This window comes from Narcine bancroftii, chromosome 9 (genome assembly GCF_036971445.1).
Source record: "Narcine bancroftii isolate sNarBan1 chromosome 9, sNarBan1.hap1, whole genome shotgun sequence".
In the NCBI taxonomy this organism is placed as follows: domain Eukaryota; kingdom Metazoa; phylum Chordata; class Chondrichthyes; order Torpediniformes; family Narcinidae; genus Narcine; species Narcine bancroftii.
This window is the reverse complement of record NC_091477.1, coordinates 75,713,753-75,733,322: the sequence shown is the minus strand read 5'-3', so window position 1 is coordinate 75,733,322 and position 19,570 is coordinate 75,713,753. Positions and strand designations below refer to the sequence as shown.

General features: G+C 46.2%; 1 protein-coding gene across 5 annotated transcripts in view; it reads left to right on the top strand.

Annotated features, from left to right (window-relative positions):
* espnla (espin like a) overlaps positions 1-19,570 on the top strand; it is a 284,051-nt gene that overhangs the window by 259,507 nt on the left and 4,974 nt on the right. For all 5 annotated transcript variants that reach the window (XM_069896536.1, XM_069896534.1, XM_069896533.1 and 2 more), the window contains one exon: positions 18,459-18,659. In XM_069896536.1, coding sequence (XP_069752637.1) covers positions 18,459-18,659 — 201 coding nt within the window. The remainder of the gene's footprint in view (positions 1-18,458; positions 18,660-19,570) is intronic.

Below are 19,570 nucleotides of genomic sequence, written 5' to 3'. Positions count from 1 at the left end.
ATCTGGCCATGTGTGGTCATGACCTGGCCATGTGTGGTCACTGCATCTGGAAGAGTATGCTTGGTGTAGTGTAGCTGATCTGGCCATGTGTGGTCATGACCTGGCCATGTCTGGACGTTGCATTTGGAAGAGTATGCTTGGTGTAGTGTAGCTGATCTGGCCATGTGTGGTCATGACCTGGCCATGTGTGGTCGTTGCATCTGGAAGAGTATGCTTGGTGTAGTGTAGCTGATCTGGCCATGTGTGGTCATGACCTGGCCATGTGTGGTCGTTGCATTTGGAAGAGTATGCTTGGTGTAGTGTAGCTGATCTGGCCATGTGTGTCATGCCCTGGCCATGTGTGGTCATTGCATCTTGAAGAGTATGCTTGGTGTAGTGTAGCTGATCTGGCCATGTGTGGTCATGACCTTGCCATGTGTGGTCGTTGCATCTGGAAGAGTATGCTTGGTGTAGTGTAGCTGATCTGACCATGTGTGGTCATGACCTGGCCATGTGTGGTCGATGCATCTGGAAGAGTATGCTTGGTGTAGTGTAGCTGATCTGGCCATCTGTGATCATGACCTGGCCATGTGTGGTCGTTGCATCTGGAGGAGTATGCTTGGTGTAGTGTAGCTGATCTGGCCATGTGTGGTCATGACCTGGCCATGTGTGATCGTTGCATCTGGAAGAGTATGCTTGGTGTAGTGTAGCTGATCTGGCCATGTGTGGACATGACCTGGCCATGTGTGGTCGTTGCATCTGGAAGAGTATGCTTTGTGTAGTGTCGCTGATCTGGCCATGTGTGGTCATGACCTGGCCATGTGTGGTCGTTGCATCTGGAAGAGTATGCTTTGTGTAGTGTAGCTGATCTGGCCTTCTGTGGTTATGACCTGGCCATGTGTGGTCGTTGCATCTGGAAGAGTATGCTTGATGTAGTGTAGCTGAGCTGGCCATGTGTGGTCATGACCTGGCCATGTGTGGTCGTTGCATCTGGAAGAGTATGCTTGGTGTAGTGTTGCTGATCTGGCCATGTGTGGTCATGACCTGGCCATGTGTGGTCGTTGCATTTGGAAGAGTATGCTTGGTGTAGTGTAGCTGATCTGGCCATGTGTGTCATGAGCTGGCCTTGTGTGGTCGTTGCATCTGGAAATGTATGCTTGGTGTAGTGTCGCTGATCTGGCCATGTGTGGTCATGACCTGGCCATGTGTGGTCGTTGCATCTGGAAGAGTATGCTTGGTGTAGTGTAGCTGACCTGTCCATGTGTGGTCATGACCTGGACATGTGTGGTCATTGCATCTGGAAGAGTATGCTTAGTGTAGTGTAGCTGATCTGGCCATGTGTGGTCATGACCTGGCCATGTGTGGACGTTGCATTTGGAAGAGTATGCTTGGTGTAGTGTAGCTGATCTTGGCCATGTGTGTCATGACCTGGCCATGTGTGGTCGTTGCATCTGGAAGAGTATGCTTGGTGTAGTGTAGCTGATCTGGCCATGTGTGGTCATGACCTGGCCATGTGTGGTCGTTGCATCTGGAAGAGTGTGCTTGGTGTAGTGTAGCTGATCTGGCCATGTGTGGTCATGACCTGGCCATGTGTGGTCATTGCATCTGGAAGAGTATGCTTGGTGTAGTGTAGCTGATCTGGCCATGTGTGGTCATGACCTGGCCATGTGTGGTCGTTGCATCTGGAAGAGTATGCTGGTGTAGTGTAGATGATCTGGCCATGTGTGGTCATGACCTGGCCATGTGTGGTCATTGCATCTGGAAGAGTATGCTTGGTGTAGTGTAGCTGATCTGGCCATGTGTGGTCATGACCTGGCCATGTGTGGTCGTTGCATCTGGAAGCGTATGCTTGGTGTAGTGTAGCTGATCTGGCCATGTGTGGTCATGACCTGGCCATGTGTGGTCATTGCATCTGGAAGAGTATGCTTGGTGTAGTGTAGCTGATCTGGCCATGTGTGGTCATGACCTGGCCATGTGTGGTCGTTGCATCTGGAAGAGTATGCTTGGTGTAGTGTAGCTGATCTGGCCATGTGTGGTCATGACCTGGCCATGTGTGGTCGTTGCATCTGGAAGAGTATGCTTGGTGTAGTGTAGCTGATCTGGCCATGTGTGGTCATGACCTGGCCATGTGTGTTCGTTGCATCTGGAAGAGTATGCTTGGTGTAGTGTAGCTGATCTGGCCATGTGTGGTCATGACCTGGCCATGTGTGGTTGTTGCATTTGGAAGAGTATGCTTGGTGTAGTGTAGCTGATCTGGCCATGTGTGTCATGACCTGGCCATGTGTGGTAGTTGCATCTGGAAGAGTATGCTTGGTGTCGTGTAGCTGATCTGGCCATGTGTGGTCATGACCTGGCCATGTGTGATCGTTGCATTTGGAAGAGTATGCTTGGTCTAGTGTAGCTGATCTGGCCATGTGTGGTCATGACCTGGCCATGTGTAGTCGTTGCATCTGGAAGAGTATGCTTGGTGTAGTGTAGCTGATCTGGCCATGTGTGGTCATGACCTGGCCATGTGTGGTCGTTGCATCTGGAAGAGTATGCTTGGTGTAGTGTAGCTGATCTGGCCATGTGTGCTCGTTGCATCTGGAAGAGTATGCTTGGTGTAGTGTAGCTGATCTGGCCATGTGTGTTCATGACCTGGCCATGTGTGGTCGTTGCATTTGGAAGAGTATGCTTGGTGTAGTGTAGCTGATCTGGCCATGTGTGTCATGAGCTGGCCATGTGTTGTCGTTGCATCTGGAAATGTATGCTTGGTGTAGTGTAGCTGATCTGGCCATGTGTGGTCATGACCTGGCCATGTGTGGTCGTTGCATCTGGAAGAGTATGCTTGGTGTAGTGTAGCTGATCTGGCCATGTGTGGTCATGACCTGGCCATGTGTGGTCGTTGCATCTGGAAGAGTATGCTTGGTGTAGTGTTGCTGATCTGGCCATGTGTGGTCATGACCTTGCCATGTGTGGTCGTTGCATCTGGAATAGTATGCTTGGTGTAGTGTAGCTGATCTGGCCATGTGTGGTCATGACCTGGCCATGTGTGGTCGTTGCATCTGGAAGAGTATGCTTAGTGTAGTGTAGTTGATCTGGCCATGTGTGGTCATGACCTGGCCATGTGTGGTCATTGCATCTGGAAGAGTATGCTTGGTGTAGTGTAGCTGATCTGGCCATGTGTGTCATGACTTGGCCATGTGTGGTCGTTGCATATGGAAAAGTATGCTTGGTGTAGTGTAGCTGATTTGGCCATGTGTGGTCATGACCTGGCCATGTGTGGTCACTGCATCTGGAAGAGTATGCTTGGTGTAGTGTAGCTGATCTGGCCATGTGTCGTCATGACCTGGCCATGTGTGGTCGTTGCATCTGGAAGAGTATGCTTGGTGTAGTGTAGCTGATCTGGCCATGTGTGGTCATGACTTGGCCATGTGTGGTCGTTGCATCTGGGAAAGTATGCTTGGTGTATTGTAGCTGATCTGGCCATGTGTGGTCATGACCTGGCCATGTGTGGTCACTGCATCTGGAAGAGTATGCTTGGTGTAGTGTAGCTGATCTGGCCATGTGTGGTCATGACCTGGCCATGTCTGGACGTTGCATTTGGAAGAGTATGCTTGGTGTAGTGTAGCTGATCTGGCCATGTGTGGTCATGACCTGGCCATGTGTGGTCGTTGCATCTGGAAGAGTATGCTTGGTGTAGTGTAGCTGATCGGGCCATGTGTGGTCATGACCTGGCCATGTGTGGTCGTTGCATTTGGAAGAGTATGCTTGGTGTAGTGTAGCTGATCTGGCCATGTGTGTCATGCCCTGGCCATGTGTGGTCATTGCATCTTGAAGAGTATGCTTGGTGTAGTGTAGCTGATCTGGCCATGTGTGGTCATGACCTTGCCATGTGTGGTCGTTGCATCTGGAAGAGTATGCTTGGTGTAGTGTAGCTGATCTGACCATGTGTGGTCATGACCTGGCCATGTGTGGTCGATGCATCTGGAAGAGTATGCTTGGTGTAGTGTAGCTGATCTGGCCATCTGTGATCATGACCTGGCCATGTGTGGTCGTTGCATCTGGAGGAGTATGCTTGGTGTAGTGTAGCTGATCTGGCCATGTGTGGTCATGACCTGGCCATGTGTGATCGTTGCATCTGGAAGAGTATGCTTGGTGTAGTGTAGCTGATCTGGCCATGTGTGGACATGACCTGGCCATGTGTGGTCGTTGCATCTGGAAGAGTATGCTTTGTGTAGTGTCGCTGATCTGGCCATGTGTGGTCATGACCTGGCCATGTTTGGTCGTTGCATCTGGAAGAGTATGCTTTGTGTAGTGTAGCTGATCTGGCCTTCTGTGGTTATGACCTGGCCATGTGTGGTCGTTGCATCTGGAAGAGTATGCTTGATGTAGTGTAGCTGAGCTGGCCATGTGTGGTCATGACCTGGCCATGTGTGGTCGTTGCATCTGGAAGAGTATGCTTGGTGTAGTGTAGCTGATCTGGCCATGTGTGGTCATGACCTGGCCATGTGTGGTCGTTGCATTTGGAAGAGTATGCTTGGTGTAGTGTAGCTGATCTGGCCATGTGTGTCATGAGCTGGCCTTGTGTGGTCGTTGCATCTGGAAATGTATGCTTGGTGTAGTGTCGCTGATCTGGCCATGTGTGGTCATGACCTGGCCATGTGTGGTCGTTGCATCTGGAAGAGTATGCTTGGTGTAGTGTAGCTGACCTGTCCATGTGTGGTCATGACCTGGACATGTGTGGTCATTGCATCTGGAAGAGTATGCTTAGTGTAGTGTAGCTGATCTGGCCATGTGTGGTCATGACCTGGCCATGTGTGGACGTTGCATTTGGAAGAGTATGCTTGGTGTAGTGTAGCTGATCTTGGCCATGTGTGTCATGACCTGGCCATGTGTGGTCGTTGCATCTGGAAGAGTATGCTTGGTGTAGTGTAGCTGATCTGGCCATGTGTGGTCATGACCTGGCCATGTGTGGTCGTTGCATCTGGAAGAGTGTGCTTGGTGTAGTGTAGCTGATCTGGCCATGTGTGGTCATGACCTGGCCATGTGTGGTCATTGCATCTGGAAGAGTATGCTTGGTGTAGTGTAGCTGATCTGGCCATGTGTGGTCATGACCTGGCCATGTGTGGTCGTTGCATCTGGAAGAGTATGCTGGTGTAGTGTAGCTGATCTGGCCATGTGTGGTCATGACCTGGCCATGTGTGGTCATTGCATCTGGAAGAGTATGCTTGGTGTAGTGTAGCTGATCTGGCCATGTGTGGTCATGACCTGGCCATGTGTGGTCGTTGCATCTGGAAGCGTATGCTTGGTGTAGTGTAGCTGATCTGGCCATGTGTGGTCATGACCTGGCCATGTGTGGTCATTGCATCTGGAAGAGTATGCTTGGTGTAGTGTAGCTGATCTGGCCATGTGTGGTCATGACCTGGCCATGTGTGGTCGTTGCATCTGGAAGAGTATGCTTGGTGTAGTGTAGCTGATCTGGCCATGTGTGGTCATGACCTGGCCATGTGTGGTCGTTGCATCTGGAAGAGTATGCTTGGTGTAGTGTAGCTGATCTGGCCATGTGTGGTCATGACCTGGCCATGTGTGTTCGTTGCATCTGGAAGAGTATGCTTGGTGTAGTGTAGCTGATCTGGCCATGTGTGGTCATGACCTGGCCATGTGTGGTTGTTGCATTTGGAAGAGTATGCTTGGTGTAGTGTAGCTGATCTGGCCATGTGTGTCATGACCTGGCCATGTGTGGTAGTTGCATCTGGAAGAGTATGCTTGGTGTCGTGTAGCTGATCTGGCCATGTGTGGTCATGACCTGGCCATGTGTGATCGTTGCATTTGGAAGAGTATGCTTGGTCTAGTGTAGCTGATCTGGCCATGTGTGGTCATGACCTGGCCATGTGTAGTCGTTGCATCTGGAAGAGTATGCTTGGTGTAGTGTAGCTGATCTGGCCATGTGTGGTCATGACCTGGCCATGTGTGGTCGTTGCATCTGGAAGAGTATGCTTGGTGTAGTGTAGCTGATCTGGCCATGTGTGCTCGTTGCATCTGGAAGAGTATGCTTGGTGTAGTGTAGCTGATCTGGCCATGTGTGTTCATGACCTGGCCATGTGTGGTCGTTGCATTTGGAAGAGTATGCTTGGTGTAGTGTAGCTGATCTGGCCATGTGTGTCATGAGCTGGCCATGTGTTGTCGTTGCATCTGGAAATGTATGCTTGGTGTAGTGTAGCTGATCTGGCCATGTGTGGTCATGACCTGGCCATGTGTGGTCGTTGCATCTGGAAGAGTATGCTTGGTGTAGTGTAGCTGATCTGGCCATGTGTGGTCATGACCTGGCCATGTGTGGTCGTTGCATCTGGAAGAGTATGCTTGGTGTAGTGTTGCTGATCTGGCCATGTGTGGTCATGACCTTGCCATGTGTGGTCGTTGCATCTGGAATAGTATGCTTGGTGTAGTGTAGCTGATCTGGCCATGTGTGGTCATGACCTGGCCATGTGTGGTCATTGCATCTAGAAGAGTATGCTGGTGTAGTGTAGCTGATCTGGCCGTGTGTGGTCATGACCTGGCCATGTGTGGTCATTGCATCTGGATGAGTATGCTTGGTGTAGTGTAGCTGATCTGGCCATGTGTGGTCATGACCTGGCCATGTGTGGTCGTTGCATGTGGAAGAGTATGCTTGGTGTAGTGTAGCTGATCTGGCCATGTGTGGTCATGACCTGGCCATGTGTGGTCATTGCATCTGGAAGAGTATGCTTGGTGTAGTGTAGCTGATCTGGCCATGTGTGGTCATGAGCTGGCCATGTGTGGTCATTGCATCTGGAAGAGTATGCTTGGTGTAGTGTAGCTGATCTGGCCATGTGTGGTCATGAGCTGGCCATGTGTGGTCGTTGCATCTGGAAGAGTATGCTTGGTGTAGTGTAGCTGATCTAGCCATGTGTGGTCATGACCTGGCCATGTGTGGTCGTTGCATCTGGAAGAGTATGCTTGGTGTAGTGTAGCTGATCTGGCCATGTGTGGTCATGACCTGGCTATGTGTGGTCATTGCATCTGGAAGAGTATGCTTGGTGTAGTGTAGCTGATCTGGCCATGTGTCGTCATGACCTGGCCATGTGTGTTCGTTGCATCTGGAAGAGTATGCTTGGTGTAGTGTAGCTGATCTGGCCATGTGTGGTCATGACCTGGCCATGTGTGGTCGTTGCATCTGGAAGAGTATGCTTGGTGTAGTTTAGCTGATCTGGCCATGTGTGGTCATGACCTGGCCATGTGTGGTCATTGCATCTGGAAGAGTATGCTTCGTGTAGTGTAGCTGATCTGGCCATGTGTGGTCATGACCTGGCCATGTGTGGTCGTTGCATCTGGATGAGTATGCTTGGTGTAGTGTAGCTGATCTGGCCATGTGTGGTCATGACCTGGCCATGTGTGGTCGTTGCATCTGGAAGAGTATGCTTGGTGTAGTGTAGCTGATCTGGCCATGTGTGGTCATGACCTGGCCATGTGTGGTCGTTGCATCTGGAAGAGTATGCTTGGTGTAGTGTAGCTGATCTGGCCATGTGTGGTCATGACCTGGCCATGTGTGGTCGTTGCACCTGGAAGAGTATGCTTGGTGTAGTGTAGCTGATCTGGCCATGTGTGGTCATGACCTGGCCATGTGTGGTCGTTGCATTTGGAAGAGTATGCTTGGTGTAGTGTAGCTGATCTGGCCATGTGTGGTCATGAACTGGCCATGTGTTGTCGTTGCATCTGGAAGAGTATGCTTGGTGTAGTGTAGCTGATCTGGCCATGTGTGGTCATGACCTGGCCATGTGTGGTCGTTGCATCTGGAAGAGTATGCTTGGTGTAGTGTAGCTGATCTGGCCATGTGTGGTCATGACCTGGCCATGTGTGGTCGTTGCATCTGGAAGAGTATGCTTGGTGTAGTGTAGCTGATCTGGCCATGTGTGGTCATGACCTGGCCATGTGTGGTCGTTGCATCTGGAAGAGTATGCTTGGTGTAGTGTAGCTGATCTGGCCATGTGTGGTCGTTGCATTTGGAAGAGTATGCTTGGTGTAGTGTAGCTGATCTGACCATGTGTGTCATGACCTGGCCATGTGTGGTCGTTGCATCTGGAAGAGTATGCTGGGTGTAGTGTAGCTGATCTGGCCATGTGTGGTCATGACCTGGCCATGTGTGGTCGTTGCATTTGGAAGAGTATGCTTTGTGTAGTGTAGCTGATCTGGCCATGTGTAGTCATGACCTGGCCATGTGTGGACGTTGCATTTGGAAGAGTATGCTTTGTGTAGTGTAGCTGATCTGGCCATGTGTGTCATGACCTGGCCATGTGTGGTCGTTGCATCTGGAATAGTATGCTTGGTGTAGTGTAGCTGATCTGGCCATGTGTGGTCATGATCTGGCCATGTGTGGTCGTTGCATCTGGAAGAGTATGCTTGGTGTAGTGTAGCTGATCTGGCCATGTGTGGTCATGACCTGGCCATGTTTGGTCATTGCATCTGGAAGAGTATGCTTGGTGTAGTGTAGCTGATCTGGCCATGTGTGGTCATGACCTGGCCATGTGTGGTCGTTGCATTTGGAAGGGTGTGCTTGCTGTTGTGTAGCTGATCTGGCCATGTGTGTTATGACCTGGCCATGTGTGGTCGTTGCATCTGGAAGAGTATGCTTGGTGTAGTGTAGCTGATCTGGCCATATGTGGTCATGACCTGGCCATGTCTGGACGTTGCATTTGGAAGAGTATGCTTGGTGTAGTGTAGCTGATCTGGCCTTGTGTGTCATGACCTGGCCATGTGTGGTCGTTGCATCTGGAAGAGTATGCTTGGTGTAGTGTAGCTGATCTGGCCATGTGTGGTCATGACCTGGCCATGTGTGGTCGTTGCATCTGGAAGAGTATGCTTGGTGTAGTGTAGCTGATCTGGCCATTTGTGGTCATGACCTGGCCATGTGTGGTCATTGCATCTGGAAGAGTATGCTTGGTGTAGTGTAGCTGATCTGGCCATGTGTGGTCATGACCTGGCCATGTGTGGTCGTTGCATCTGGAAGAGTATGCTTGGTGTAGTGTAGCTGATCTGGCCATGTGTGGTCATGACCTGGCCATGTGTGGTCGTTGCATCTGGAAGATTATGCTTGGTGTAGTGTAGCTGATCTGGCCATGTGTGGTCATGACCTGGCCATTTGTGGTCATTGCATCTGGAAGAGTATGCTTGGTGTAGTGTAGCTGATCTGGCCATGTGTGGTCATGACCTGGCCATGTGTGGTCGTTGCATTTGGAAGAGTATGCTTGGTGTAGTGTAGCTGATCTGGCCATGTGTGTCATGACCTGGCCATGTGTGGTCGTTGCATCTGGAAGAGTATGCTTGGTGTAGTGTAGCTGATCTGGCCATGTGTGGTCATGACCTGGCCATGTGTGGTCGTTGCATCTGGAAGAGTATGCTTGGTATAGTGTAGCTGATCTGGCCATGTGTGGTCATGACCTGGCCATGTGTGGTCGTTGCATTTGAAAGAGTATGCTTGGTGTAGTGTAGCTGATCTGGCCATGTGTGTCATGACCTGGCCATGTGTGGTCGTTGCATCTGGAAGAGTATGCATGGTGTAGTGTAGCTGATCTGGCCATGTGTGGTCATGACCTGGCCATGTGTGGTCGTTGCATCTGGAAGAGTATGCTTGGTGTAGTGTAGCTGATCTGGTCATGTGTGGTCATGACCTGGCCATGTGTGCTCGTTGCATCTGGAAGAGTATTCTTGGTGTAGTGTAGCTGATCTGGCCATGTGTGGTCATGACCTGGCCATGTGTGATCGTTGCATCTGGAAGAGTATGCTTGGTGTAGTGTAGCTGATCTGGCCATATGTGGTCATGACCTGGCCATGTGTGGACGTTGCATTTGGAAGAGTATGCTTGGTGTAGTGTAGCTGATCTGGCCATGTGTGTCATGACCTGGCCATGTGTGGTCGTTGCATCTGGAAGAGCATGCTTGGTGTTGTGTAGCTGATCTGGCCATGTGTGGTCATGACCTGGCCATGTGTGCTCGTTGCATCTGGAAGAGTATTCTTGGTGTAGTGTAGCTGATCTGGCCATGTGTGGTCATGACCTGGCCATGTGTGGTCATTGCATCTGGAAAAGTATGCTTGGTGTAGTGTAGCTGATCTGGCCATGTGTGGTCATTACCTGGCCATGTGTGGTCATTGCATCTGGAAGAGTATGCTTGGTGTAGTGTAGTTGATCTGGCCATGTGTGGTCATGACCTGGCCATGTGTGGTCATTGCATCTGGAAGAGTATGCTTGGTGTAGTGTAGCTGATCTGGCCATGTGTGTCATGACTTGGCCATGTGTGGTCGTTGCATATGGAAAAGTATGCTTGGTGTAGTGTAGCTGATCTGGCCATGTGTGGTCATGACCTGGCCATGTGTGGTCACTGCATCTGGAAGAGTATGCTTGGTGTAGTGCAGCTGATCTGGCCATGTGTGGTCATGACCTGGCCATGTGTGGTCGTTGCATCTGGAAGAGTATGCTTGGTGTAGTGTAGCTGATCTGGCCATGTGTGGTCATGACTTGGCCATGTGTGGTCGTTGCATCTGGAAAAGTATGCTTGGTGTAGTGTAGCTGATCTGGCCATGTGTGGTTATGACCTGGCCATGTCTGGACGTTGCATTTGGAAGAGTATGCTTGGTGTAGTGTAGCTGATCTGGCCATGTGTGGTCATGACCTGGCCATGTGTGGTCGTTGGATCTGGAAGAGTATGCTTGGTGTAGTGTAGCTGATCTGGCCATGTGTGGTCATGACCTGGCCATGTGTGGTCGTTGCATCTGGAAGAGTATGCTTGGTGTAGTGTAGCTGATCTGGCCATGTGTGGTCATGACCTGGCCATGTGTGGTCGTTGCATTTGGAAGAGTATGCTTGGTGTAGTGTAGCTGATCTGGCCATGTGTGTCATGCCCTGGCCATGTGTGGTCATTGCATCTGGAAGAGTATGCTTGGTGTAGTGTAGCTGATCTGGCCATGTGTGGTCATGACCTTGCCATGTGTGGTCGTTGCATCTGGAAGAGTATGCTTGGTGTAGTGTAGCTGATCTGACCATGTGTGGTCATGACCTGGCCATGTGTGGTCGATGCATCTGGAAGAGTATGCTTGGTGTAGTGTAGCTGATCTGGCCATCTGTGATCATGACCTGGCCATGTGTGGTCGTTGCATCTGGAGGAGTATGCTTGGTGTAGTGTAGCTGATCTGGCCATGTGTGGTCATGACCTGGCCATGTGTGTTCGTTGCATCTGGAAGAGTATGCTTGGTGTAGTGTAGCTGATCTGGCCATGTGTGGACATGACCTGGCCATGTGTGGTCGTTGCATTTGGAAGAGTATGCTTGGTGTAGTGTAGCTGATCTCGCCATGTGTGGTCATGACCTGGCCATGTGTGGTCGTTGCATCTGGAAGAGTATGCTTTGTGTAGTGTAGCTGATCTGGCCTTCTGTGGTCATGACCTGGCCATGTGTGGTCGTTGCATCTGGAAGAGTATGCTTGGTGTAGTGTAGCTGATCTGGCCATGTGTGGTCATGACCTGGCCATGTGTGGTCATTGCATCTGGAAGAGTATGCTTGGTGTAGTGTAGCTGATCTGGCCATGTGTGGTCATGAGCTGGCCATGTGTGGTCATTGCATCTGGAAGAGTATGCTTGGTGTAGTGTATCTGATCTGGCCATGTGTGGTCATGACCTGGCCATGTGTGGTCGTTGCATCTGGAAGAGTATGCTTGGTGTAGTGTAACTGATCTAGCCATGTGTGGTCATGACCTGGCCATGTGTGGTCGTTGCATCTGGAAGAGTATGCTTGGTGTAGTGTAGCTGATCTGGCCATGTGTGGTCATGACCTGGCTATGTGTGGTCATTGCATCTGGAAGAGTATGCTTGGTGTAGTGTAGCTGATCTGGCCATGTGTGGTCATGACCTGGCCATGTGTGGTCATTGCAAAGGAAGAGTATGCTTGGTGTAGTGTAGCTGATCTGGCCATGTGTGGTCATGACCTGGCCATGTGTGGTCGTTGCATCTGGAAGAGTATGCTTGGTGTAGTGTAGCTGATCTTCATTAAGTAGCATTGCTAGTTCACTATAACTGAATTCATTTTCTTCCTGTAACTGGATTTCATGCTGATTTTTTTTTTTAACCTGGCACCGTATGGTCACTGGGTACTGGCACCAAATCCCCACTATGCCTACCTTGCCAGTTCATTAGCAAGCAAAGGGAAGTTAAAGAGATTTGGTGAGCCAGCAGCCAGGATAGAAGTTTCGGGTTGGAACAGTTTCTCAACACTGAAGTAGGAAGAGGGTGATATCAAATATGTTGTGTTTGGGGAGGGATGCAGAAATATCCTATCCCAAAGCCTTGAATAACTATTTCTTACTATTTATGTTGCCTGACCTGCTGAATCCCCCCAGCTTCTCTTTGTGGATTCTGCATCTTTTTTCATTGCAATTTGCATCTGCAATTTTTTTCATTTAATCTAATGATGACTACTCTCTGTTAGGGGCACTGAAGGCTTCCTCCTTCTGTTATTGAATGCCTTGCACTGATTGTTCATCATGTCTGCTGCTGAATGCTCACTGTACCTGCCTCTAAGAGCTTACTGTATAATGACAGTGAATATTAGCTGCACTGCCACTAATTATAATACACTGAAAGTCTCTGAATTCTTGCTGCACAAGCCATTGAATGCTTATTGCATACAGGTAGAAATGAGCTGAATTTTCATTTTATCGGGCACTGCATTCTTGATATATCTATGACCAAATGTTTGTAGATTGTTCACGTTTATTTGTCATCCTATTATAACAATACAACCTGACAAAACCACGTTCTTCAATCCATGGTGTAATAACAGTTTGAACAAACAATACATAGATGCAGAACCTACCATACATACGTCTTATATACATTTTAAAAATAAATATGATTAATAAATAGTTGAGTCACAGGGAGCTGTTTTAGCAGTTCAGCAATCTCATTGACTGCGGGAAGAAGCTGTTCCTCATTCTGGTGGATCTGGCTTTAATGCTCTTTCCTGACTGGAGTTGCTATGTGTAGGATGGAAGATGGAAGGGATCCTGCAGAATTTGTAGGCTCTCTTTAAACAAATGATCTTGGTAAATCCCATTGATTGGCGGGAGGGGGTGTGGTGGTGAAGGGAGATCCTGGTCTGCTGCTTTTATGTGGATTGATTTCCAATCTGATGCTTTACATCAACTGTACCACACTGTAATGCATTCGTCCAAGGCGCTCTTAATAGAGCTCCTGTAGAAAACTGATAGAATGGTGGCTGGTAGCCTTGACCACCTCCTCCTTCTAAGGAAGTACAGTCGCTGTTATGCCTGCCTGATGTGAGAAGATGCTATATATCCAGGATAGGTCACTTCTTAAGTGGACTCCGAGGAACTTTGTTTTCTCGACTACTGAGCTATTAGTCAAGTTTATTGCCATCTGATTGTACAAGTTCAACCCAACGAAACAGCATTCTCTGGTCCTCGGTGCCAAAACATGCAGACATATAACCAGACATGACACATGTACAAACAATATATATGCAGGACAAGGATTTTATCTATGGGAAAAAAAATATTGTTTTGTATATACGAGACTCAGATGGTTAGTTTAAGCGGTTCCTTTTGTCATTCAACATTCTCATTGCCTGTGGGAAAATGCTGTTCCTCAGCCTGGTGGTGCTGGTTGGATCTGATGTGTAGTGGAAGTTGGTTTTGTCTGGTCCTTCTGAAGTCCATCTCCTTGGCCTTGTCCCCAGTGAGATTCAGGTTGTTATTCTCGCACCATTTCACAATATTCATTGACTTCAACTCTGCGTTTATTAAATTAAATTTCACTGTATCTGGTATTGTATTTTAATTGCATCTCTTGTTGAAAGCTTGCCATATTTAACACTGTTTGCTTATTTTATCCATGACTAAATACAGTTCATATAAGTTACAGTGAACATTAAATGCAATTGACTGCCTGCTCTCCCTGGCAACAAATGCTCCCAATATCCAACATTAAATGTTCATTACAGTTGTCATATATTCACTTCACATTCTACTAAATGATCCCTGTACCTGGCATTGAATGCTCACTATAATTGTCAAAGATACTAGTACTGCACCTCCTACTTACTACATTTCATGCTACCTGGCATTGAATGCTCATTGTATTTTGATTGTCATCGTTTCTGCCACTAAATACTTGGCTCTCTGTATCTGAGTGGAATATATTTCAAAGTGCCAATTTAGGATTCCCAGAGTTGGAGATTTTGAACTTGATCCCTTTACAAATTTCTCAGAGCAAATGAAAATTGGGGTGAGGATACAAAGAGGTTATAGATGGGTTAAGTGAGTTGGCAAAGGTCAGGTAGATGGAGTACAATATGGGTAAATGTGAGGTTAACCACTTTGGAAGGAAATGTGGAAGAGCATAAGTAATATTTAAATGACAAGCGATTGTAGCACGCTGCTGTGCAGAAGGACTTGGGGATGCTTGTGCCTTCATTGTAAAAGGTTGGTTTGCAGGTGCAGCAGGTTATCAGGAAGGCAAATGTTGGCTTTCATTGCTAGAACGATTGAGCTTAGGAGCAGGGAGTTTACGCTGCAACTGCACAAGGCACTGGTGAGGCCCCATCTGGGGCACTTTTTCACAAGACCACACTGAATGCAAAAAAGTCCTATTTCTTTCACACATCAAAAACACTTATTTCAATAATTGGAATTAAGTCCATTTAGCTGATATGGAGTATAATACAATTGATGAAGAATATTATTGAACCATTTGATATTTAACATTTACTGTATTCGTTCCAATGAGTCACGGGGACTGGCCACCCAGATTCCTGCAATAACTAGAACTACATTGCCCCAGCGATGTTAGCAACCAACTGACACCAGTCTGTACTCACTCCCTGACCACCTTGGCTCCCTTTTAAAACAGTGATGTTCAATCCCCACCTCATAATAGCTTGATCTCTACCCTGCTAAACCTGAGTACCCGCCCCTCCTGCCCTGATCAGCTGCATGGCTTCCTGTTTCCCTGAGGAGTCTGTTATCTCTACCTCAGTCCCTCAACTCCTAGTCTGGTCTCTGACTGTTGGCCCATTCCCTGATCCTTGTATTATTCAATCAGCCCTTGGGAGCATTTAAAACAAGGGACCTACAGCTAAAGATTGCTGTATTATAATCCACAAATGTCCATTCATTTTAGTGATGTTTTTCTGGATTAGATTCACGACCAGAATGGTGAAGTTCTCCATGTGTAACTTGAGCAATATTCCATATGTACTAATACATATTTCACAACTTTTGTGCTCGTTACCTCGCGCAATTTTACACTCTTTATTTGTATGCTTTGTGGCTGTATCCATTTACGCCATGAAACTTTAACAATTTATGTATTTATATTCTAGGATCTCTTTGAGCTTCCATCCTCTTACTCTCTCTCCAGGGAACAGGTGGTGTTCTATTCTGCCCAATGAAATAGCCACCAATGCTTTCCCTGCTTTTTCATACAAAGATGTTCGAAGTAGAGGAGGTGATTTGGAGTCTAGTTTCTTTACTCTCAACCATTGAAATTCTGACTGAACGCTACCTCAGTATTTTATTAACCCCATATCTTAATCTCCTTGGTATCTTTAAAAAAATGTAGCTCTCTAAATTGAATACGATGAGTGACTGTGCCTCCACAGCTTCTTCTGGTAGAGAATGGTAAAAATATAGTACTCTCTCGGTGAAACAATTTATTATCTGTCTTGGATTGTTGGTGCCTTATTTTGAGACTGGACCTCTGGTTCCAGGCACTGCCACTTTGGTTTTTTTTTAAATTTTTTTGACATTTTTCTCTTGAATATATACAGTGTCATTTTCTCCCCTTTTTCCCCCCTCCCTTCCCTCCCTCCCTCTCCCCTCCTTCCCATTTATTCAAAGTTCAATCTATAAGATACATTAAATCCGTTAAACCATGTCGTCACTTAATAAAATAAACAAGAAATTTGTGTCTTTTACTTTTACATACTGAGTCAGTTCATTTCGTTGTCTTCTCCTTCTGTCATTTTAGGTGGTGGAGGTCCTTGGTAGGATTTCTCTATTGTGTTCCATGTATGGTTCCCATATTTGTTTGAATATTGTGATGTTATTTCTTAAATTATATGTTATTTTTTCCAATGGAATACATTTATTTATTTCTATGTACCATTGCTGTATTCTCAGGTTGTCTTCTAATTTCCAGGTTGACATAATACATTTTTTTTGCTACAGCTAGGGCTATCATAATAAATCTTTTTTGTGCTCCATCCAAATCGAGTCCAAGTTCTTTATTCCTTATATTACTTAGAAGGAAGATCTCTGGGTTTTTTGGTATGTTGCTTTTTGTGATTTTATTTAATACCTGGTTTAGATCTTCCCAAAACTTTTCCACTTTCTCACATGCCCAAATTGCATGTATTGTTGTTCCCGTTTCCTTCTTACAGCGAAAACATCTGTCTAATACTGTTGGGTCCCATTTATTTAACTTTTGGGGTGTGATGTATAGCCTGTGTAACCAATTATATTGTATCACGCGTAACCTCATGTTTATTGTATTTTTCATAGCTCCGGAGGATAGCTTTTCCCATGTTTCATTCTTTATCTTTATGTTTAGATCTTGTTCCCATTTTTGTTTAGGTTTACAGCTTGTTTCCTCGTTTTCTTTCTCTTGCAGTTTGATGTACATGTTTGTTATAATTTTTTTAATTATCATTGTGTCTGTAATCACATATTCAAAATTGCTTCCTTCTGGTAACCTCAGACTGTTTCCCAATTTGTCCTTCAAGTAGGTTTTCAGTTGGTGGTATGCAAACCTTGTCTCGTGAGTTATATTATATTTGTCCTTCATTTGTTCAAAAGATAATAATTTATTTCCCGAAAAATAATTTTCTATTCTTTTAATCCCTTTTCTCTCCCATTCTCTGAAGGAAAGGTTATCTATTGTGAAAGGGATTAGTTGATTTTGTGTCAATATTTATTTTGGTAGTTGATAATTTATTTTATTCCTTTCTACGTGAATCTTCTTCCAAATGTTGAGCAGATGGTGCAATACTGGTGAAGTCCTGTTGCACCAACTTTTCATCCCACTTTTCAGGTATCTTCTCCCCTATTTTATCTAGCTCTAATCTGGTCCAATCTGGTTTTTCCCTTGTTTGATAAAAATCTGATAGGTATCGTAATTGTGTTGCTCTATAATAATTCTTAAAGTTTGGTAGCTGTAAGCCTCCTTGTTTGTACCATTCTGTTACCATTGTGCTATCCTCGGTTTCCCCCCTTTCCATAAGAATTTCCTTATTATTTTCTTTAGCTCCTTGAAGAATTTCTCTGTTAGGTAAATTGGTAATGATTGAAATAGGTATTGTATCCTTGGGAAAATTTCATTTTAATACACTGCCACTTTGCTTTATGTGAACTTCACATCCACCCTGTCAAGTCGCTTTAATCTTCCTCAGTTCAATGAGATCATCTCTCATTCTTCTCAACTTTGAGCAAGTTAAGTTTCCTGTTATTCTTTATTCTTTATTGGACAGGATTAGTAATCCAGCAGTTGAATAGAAATAGGGTTACAAAGGGCTCAACCAGATTGGTATCTCACCATAGCATCTCAGGAAATAAAACCTAATTGCATTCCTTAATCTACATGGTCTGTTGTGTCTCCAGGTCAATTAATGTGGGTGACCCTTAATTGCCCTCTGAAATGACCATGCATGCTACTCATTTATCATGGAGCACAGGTACCAGATGACCAGTGATGTCCATAATCCATGAGAGAATTTTTAAAAAATGATCTGTTGGAATGATACATTTTTAAATGGGATGAAGTTCAAATGATCTGACTAAAAGGAGAGAGTTGCCAAGTGAATCCAATTTTTGCGTGTTAGATTGATGCACAGTAATTCAATGTCTGCAAAATGTGAAGAGGTTCAGAATGATGTTTTTGTAAATAATTTTATTTACCATAAAGCCTATCTTTGGTCTTTAAAAAATATTCATCTGTCCCATGTACAGGACATTCCAGGCTGCGGGTGTACGTGCTGAACGTTGCCCTGAGGCTTGGTACAGGATGCTGTAGAGAAGAACCACAGTCTAGAGTCCTTCTGTTACCAGGCTTGAGGGTCTGAGATTGAAGGAAAAGCCCCTTAAACAACAAAGGGGGGGGGGGAACTAACGACAAGGTGCCACAATGGTGGCAATGCTGCGAAAGATTAAATGAATGTCACTATATACAGTGATAGAAGTGTATGGTAATGACACTAAGGGTGTGAAGAGATTGAATAGTTTTCTTTTTATAAATAACTTATTGTGAATAAAGTCTATTTTTGAAAATAAAATCTTGGGTGTCATATTAATGCAGATAATCATTGAAACTCTAATACTGTAATAACAGGAGGTGGGAAGGAAAGTTGTGTATTATTGGTTTAGGCAAAGTCTCGTCCTTGAACCCATAGTCCTGGAAAGTTTGATTGCACTTTTATTTCAGAGTGAAAGATTAAAACTCAAAGGGAAGTCGAAAGAGAAAGCGTTGATCCCTCTCCCTGCTGAGGAGGTCCCTTCCGCTGATGTGGACTTGCTGGTGCCCACTCATGATGAGAAGGGGTGCCCCATTCCAGAGTGGAAACGTCAGGTCATGGTCCGGAAACTGCAGGCACGACTGCTAGATGAAGAAGAGCAGCGGAGAGAGGTAAGACAGTCTGCACAAGGAGCTTTCTGAGCTTATCGACCTTCATATTCACAGAGGTAGTAATAGCCGTCTGATTAAAATGCTCAGTAGTACAGCAAGTTATGAGGGAATTGGCAGAACTGAACCAGGCAAATGGTTTCCAGTACCGAATTGCTTCAAATCCCAAGAGATACAAGTTCAACATAAAGAATTTGTGAGGAAACTATTGCCATGTAAACTAAATGTGCTGCAGAATAAGTTTCCAAGAAAGGACAGAGAAGCCACATAAATAGTCAAGTTAATTAAATATACTTCTGGAGGGGAAAGGACACAAAGGGTATATGTTGGAGAATGTGGCTGAGGGAGAAAATGGAGAGCTTCTGCAGAAGCAATGATGAGGCTAGGTGATCGTAGTTCTGTGTGAAATGGATTTGCCCTCTTGAATTTTCTTTTATTCAGGTTTTTATGGTCTGATGAGAAGCAGAGACAAATCATTAAGCTGTATTGTAAAGTATATGAGTTGGATCTTGATGGATTCAGCCTGCTGCTCATGAGCCACAGCCCCTGGCTCTCTCCTCATTCCTGTACCTACCTTAGCCAGATGCTGACCAGTTCACAGTAGCTTCATTCAGTCTCCCAGTAATGTCTCAGGCAGCTGGCCAAGTAGGGATGGTGCATTGCCACCTGTTAACATTGAATTTTAAGAGCAGCGGCGAGAGGTAAGACAGTCTGCACAAGGAGCTTTCTGAGCTTATCGACAGAGATGCCTAGAATCAATGAAATATTAAGAAAATAATAAAAAAACAATAATATTTTACATTTTGGGTGCCTAATTGTGTAAGTACTGAACGCTAGCACATGTGCCTCAATCTGTGCTGCACTTCCATTCCAATGGCTGAATATGGTGGTTCCCTTCTGTACTGCCCATCACA